Below are 6108 nucleotides of genomic sequence, written 5' to 3'. Positions count from 1 at the left end.
GCCGTTGCGAGCCCTTGACTCGCAAGCCGCGACGCCGGTTCGGTGCGGTGCGCCCTCGCCGTGCTCACAACCCGGCAGCAAGGTCATGAAAGCATCTGCGAAATAAAGGGTCGTGGAAAAGACGAACCATGTAAGCATGAGAAACCAGGCTTGCCTGATCCGGCAAAACTAAAACTTCAGTGCGAGAGGCATCAGCAGCAAGAACAGATATGGAGGCAATCCTCCCATCAGAACATGTGCAATGCATCAAATAGCTCAGCTTTTACAATGGCACTGGGGGATTTCAGTACAACACTATAACTCAATCACAAAACCAAAGCAGGTCTTGTTACAAGCAAGGACCTCACTCTCTGTTCCCAAACTTGTAATATACCAACAAACCATACTTACCCAGCAACAATCAGACCAACCGACCGATGGACCCACGACTTCTAAGTAACCCAATTATTACCCAGAAAAGGGTGAAAAAGAAAAGGAAAAATTAATAATATCGGACTCCCCTATAACTGACACTAGACTAGTACTTATTGAACGCACCTCTAAACCAAAAGGGTATAAATGAATGAATAGGCATCGACATCCATTGCGACACTTGTAGACACATGGCTGATAACTTTTGATTACAAGAAATGAAACAACAAAGGGGTATGGACAGATCCTAGGGACGCAATGAAGGCATATATTGATGTTCTGGATTCCTAAATATGCAGTCTGGTGGCAGCAATCTGGTCCACGGACACCCTGCAAGTTTGAAGTGTGCTGCCCCGGTATGGTATCTGCGTGTTGGTGACCTTAGTGTTGCACCTTCTGGGATGCCGCCATGAAGCGCAGTCTGTTGGCAATCTCTGTAAAGCTTGGCCGTTCATATGGTTCTGTTGACCAGCATTGCTCCATCAGTGATCTCCACTCCGGGTCACATGAGTCGGGCACTGGTGGCCGTAGAGTGTTGCTCACAATGCCACCTGCATACAAAAGGACAGTATGCCTCGAGCTCTAATTAATATGAATTAACCACCACATCTACTGTTCATAGAGTCCCATGGAGTAACAGCCAAGCATTATGTATAACTGCCACACGGATTTGTACCCACCTATAATAACACCATAATGTAAATCTGCATATGGTTCTTCTCCTGTTAGGAGTTCCCAGAGAACAATCCCAAAAGAGAACACATCAACCTGAGAGCAGCATGACAACATTTTTCTGAGTTTTTTGTGAACTTGAAAGAGTCAGCAGAACCAAAAGAATAGTCCAAATCATACAGATTCTGTAGAATAGAAATGAATTAGCACACCTTTTCAGATACCAAACTGCTACTTCCATTCAGAAGTTCTGGGGCCATCCATGGAAGCGTTCCCCTGACACCACCGGAGATGAGGGTCTGACACTTCACTTTTGAAAGCCCAAGATCACCAACCTACATATAGAGGGAAAAGAACACTGTTCACCCAAATTACAAATAAGTAATACCTATTTGTTGGCGACAGTAAATAAAATTTCTTGATGTGTAATATATTAAAACATGGCGTCCTAGATACCATGTAGGCAATCTGAAACAAAAGGCTAGTTAATCACTAAGAGAGTACAACATTCAGATGGCAAATATGCAACCCTGAGACTACATACAGATATCTTCACTATATACACCAAAAACAAAACCATTTCATGCTGTTAGCATTTAGATATTTCTGTCTTTTTGATTGTATATCCATGCACCCCATTTGATTTTTATACTTGTATTCACACAGTGCCACGACAGGAGCTATTCCATCATCCGCCACAAGCTCACAATGATCCCCAGCTAAGGTGTATAGTCTTAGATGCACATCATAATTTGCCTTAGTACCAGTTATCTGGCGTACATGAAAATCCAATCCTATTAGCAACTCTTGAGCAACCAAACTAAATGACCATCGGATAATAGTAACAAGCAATGTGCTTTCATTACTACAGGAAAAAATTGCAAAGCACTTGGGGATATGGTTCTCAAATTTAGCACAGTGCCGAAATTGGAAAATTGATATAGGATGGACTCCAAGATATCTAACACCATCAATACAGCAGACAATGGAAGAAATAAAAATCTAGCAATGAAGTGCAAGAATATGATAAATAGATTGAGTATGCTGCTTACCTTGCATATTGGACGCTGAGGGTCCCTTAAATTAACAAGCAAATTGTCACTTTTAAGGTCAAAGTGCACGATGTTTTTGCTGTGCAAGTACTCCATTCCAAAAGCAGTATCCATGGCAATAATTAATCTCTTACGTCGATCAAGGGTCCTGCACAGGAGAAAAAACTCAGATCCATGTAAGATCATCTATTTCTCTTTTTGACGACGCAGCAGATCAATACAGAAGATGACTTATGAAACATATGCCAGAGATAATAATGGGCGCACTTGGCATTCTTCAGCAAAGCAGTCCTCAGTGAGCCATTGACCATGTATTCTGTAACTGTGGCAATGGATCCCCCAGGTCCATCTAGAACAACACCATAAAAAGCGACAACATTTGGGTGGTGCAAATCGGCAAGATTAGATGCTTCATTCCAGAAGTCGGACCGCTGAAAATATTCAGGATTTATCAATATACAGGCAAGCATAGCCAAAAACAAAGATCTGAAATATGAAAACAAACCATCTTATCTTGCTCAGATGGCTTCCCAGCAAAACATCTGTCATTGATTCTTTTTATTGCAACATCAGTGCCTCTCCATTTGCCATGATATACAGTTCCGAACGTTCCAGAACCAAGTTCTTGGAGCTCTTCTAGGTCATTGTTCTTTATAATCTGGAACACACGAGGATACAAAAAATTATATCCACAACACAATATAAGACGTAAACAATCAAAAAGACATATATCATGATCGCAACCTGCAGACGTCCATCTGTAACAGGAAATCCTGAAATCCAATCTGCTGGTCTGCTCTTGACAGCCTACATGCTTCTCTAGTTAGTGTTAAGGATAATCTAAATCAGGACATTTTGGAGCATCTAAAGAATCACTTCCAAACCTCTTTGGTGTGAACTTCACTGTCTACTTTATTAGCAACAGCCCCAACTCCTTCATTCAGTAAGGGAGGCTGATGCTCAGATGAGTGAGTTTTAGATGTAGCTAACCCATCCTCCATACCCAGTAAGTCTGGATTACTGATGTCATCACCTGGATTGATGATAGACAGAAACAAGAATTAACAGCGTACAAGTACACATATTGACAATGTTTTAATGGAAAGTATGGTAAAGAATAGAACCTTTGATAAACCGAGCATGTTCTGCATGGGCGTCTTTGTGGTCTGATTGTTGCTGGAGGGCAACATCCTCAGCTGGAATATTCAAATCTGGCCGGGGATCCTTTGGGCTGATGTTCTCTCTGCTTGCCACCCTCTTAGGTCTTGGTGGCAGTGCATGTGCATTTGTAGCTACTTTCCAAGGGTCCTCGTTGCTGAACTGTTGGCCTGGTAAATCAGACTCTTGAAGTTGATCCACATTCGGGGCATGATTTGCCAATGCTGCTGTTGTTACCTGAGCTGCGTTTGGAGTAATGACTTCATGTGGAGCTTCCTTGTGATAAACTTCAGGCAGAACATCCTTCCTCTCACTCATTGGATTAACAGTGGCATTTGCATAGACCATATCAATGCCATAAGCTGATGGTGGCACTCCACCAGGCCCGACTGTAGGGACAACATAACTAGAATAGGGTCCCCCAATGCTCATCATATGTGGCATATGGCTCATATTAACATGCTGGACATTGTGCAAATAAGAGTTGGCCACAGAAGGCGGTGGCATCGATTCAGTTTGAAGCAGTACCTTTGGTTCATTGACATCAAAAAAAGTGTTAGTGTTGCTCAGATTAACCTCTTTTGCTCGAGTATCTGGTCTGGCACTCATAGTATTATCTGGGAGCCCCTGAGAGTGTTCTGGTATAGCATTCTGGTGTAAAGCATTATCAGGAGACATTGTGTGCTTCCTTTGTTCTGTAGAGCCAGAAGCCTCGCTAGGGCTCACCCGGAGCGAATCCATCATCCTATCCACGTTTGCCATGTAAGTTGGCACAGCCACAGGTGCCACTGGAGGCGCATTATCGCGATACACCTGCCCATCCTCACGATGCCTTGCATTGCCACTTAAACTACCTTCACCTGCAAGTGGATTATTGGGACTAACTGTCTTCACTGGATACTGAGCCATCCCATGGACTGAAGGCAATTGCTGATGTGGCTGCTGCATAAATTGTTGATGAGAGCTTGCAACATCAGAATGGGCGGAACTTGGAGAAACTACTCTATCCTTCTCGTTAGGAATCACAGGGATATGGCTAAATCCATATGTTGATGGCAACTGCTGTGGCGGCAGTTGCTGCTGCTGCTGCACATACACATGTTGATGCAAGCCAGTTGGATCAATGAGCACCGAGTTTGTAACCCCTTCAATCTTTGGCACATACACCCTCTCCTGCGGCACTGGATGCATATGTGTGTATCCATAAGCCCCCATCGGGGCCTGCATCGCCCTCTCTGGCATCATAATCCTTGCCACATCTTCAGGCCGCAAGCTCATGAACACAGGCCCCGACTCGGGTGCAGCATTGCCATACTCATTCATCACCGGATCAGAGTGGGAGTGAGGCAATGCCTTCAAGCACAGGTTGCAGTCATCTAATCTCGTTCCATTTCCTGTTTGTGGCTGATTCGGACCCTGCATGGCATCTCTATAATCGTTCATGAACACAGGAGGCAGTGGTGGCAGCTGTGACAGTGGCTGCCGGTACCTAGCCGCCTCCGGATGCGGATGTGGATGTGGATTAGCCTGAGGAGCCCTCCCTTCAAAGGCAATCTCCTGCGGCCTCACAGGTGCAGGAACAGGAGCGGTATTGCTGAAGACATCAACAAGCGGCGGGGGTGCCGCCCCACTGAAGCCCGATCTCGCAGCATCATTGGAGCTAGTGGAAGTAGGGGAGACAGCAGCCGGAGAACCAGGGCCGCCGCCCCCTGACGCCGCCGGAGGGGGCAGCCCCCCGTCGGAGTACTGCGTGGACGAGAGGCTCGCGATGCTGTCCTTCCGCACAATGCCGTTCACGGCCTCCAGATACCGAAGCCCAGCGTCAAAGCTCCCGCCCTCCAACTCCTCCCCGCCGACGCCGCTGCCGCCCGCCCCATCCAAGATGGGGAAGATGAACACCCTCAGCTTCGGGCTGGCGACGCTCAGCTTGTCGTACTCCTCGACCATGTTGTCGAGATCCTCCGGCGAGGACACCGAGATGAGCGCGTCGAGCCCCTCGTCGGGAAGCTGGTACTTCACCGCGAAGTGCGGGCCCGCGGCGCCGCCGTACGCCTCCGCGAGCCGCGCGAGGAGGTCGGGCAGTGCCACCCCGCGCGGCACGGACACGATCCGGGTGTCCCCGCCGGCGTATCGCAGCGTCCCGTCCCCGGGCCGCGGGAGGATGCGGCCGCCGAGGCTGCACAGAAGCTTCATCCGCTCCCCACCCCCACCGCCGCTGCCACCGTCCTCGGCGACCCCGGCGGTGGCGGCCATCCGCGCCGTCACCCCCGGCTGGATCTAGTCCCGGACTCCACCCACAAATCCAAACCCTAACCAACGCACGGCCGCGAGGCGCGAGCGCGAGCAAGCAGGCGAAGTCGAGGACGCGAGCGGCGACTCGCTCAATGCTTAGCTCATGGCCTGGCCCGCGTCGTCGCTTGGTTTGCGTGTGGGTCTGCGGGGAATGGGAGGGAAGGGGCGAGGAAGGAGTGGCAGAGTAGAGGAGGGAGGGAGGGAGGGGTGCTGCGCCGGATTACTCAAAAACCCTTGGCTCGCTTCGGCTCTGGTTTTCCTTGTTTTTTCTTTTTTGCTCTTTCGGTGGCGGTTTTTCTTATGCAGGGGTTTTGGAGTTTTCTATTAGGTCTGAATTTGTTTCACGATTTTGGATTTTCTTTCTCCTTTTTTCCGTTTAGTTTTGGATGGTCGGAAAAGTTTTGCTTTTTTATATGGGTTAGTTGAAAAGGAATTGTGTGCAGAGATATGATACCTATAGATTTTCACATGAGAGATCATATTTTTATTGTGGCTGATAAATCTTCTTAATTGTGAAATTACT

At 47.6% G+C, this 6108-nt stretch overlaps 1 protein-coding gene across 1 annotated transcript; it reads right to left on the bottom strand.

Moving 5' to 3' along the window:
• Positions 1–242: 242 nt before the first annotated feature.
• Positions 243–5785, bottom strand: LOC133927114 (uncharacterized). The gene is made up of 9 exons (XM_062373419.1): positions 3260–5785; positions 3020–3168; positions 2880–2942; positions 2641–2793; positions 2403–2566; positions 2136–2283; positions 1296–1418; positions 1092–1179; positions 243–962 (listed from the first exon to the last, which is right to left on the bottom strand). The coding sequence occupies exons 1-9, from the start codon at positions 5544–5546 to the stop codon at positions 793–795; spliced, it is 3345 nt and encodes a 1114-aa protein (XP_062229403.1). The 5' UTR covers positions 5547–5785; the 3' UTR covers positions 243–792.
• Positions 5786–6108: the final 323 nt, after the last annotated feature.

The sequence above is a fragment of the Phragmites australis genome, chromosome 8, assembly GCF_958298935.1.
Source record: "Phragmites australis chromosome 8, lpPhrAust1.1, whole genome shotgun sequence".
Lineage (NCBI taxonomy): Eukaryota > Viridiplantae > Streptophyta > Magnoliopsida > Poales > Poaceae > Phragmites > Phragmites australis.
The sequence above is the reverse complement of the archived record's forward strand: the minus strand, read 5'-3'. Positions and strand labels throughout refer to the sequence as shown.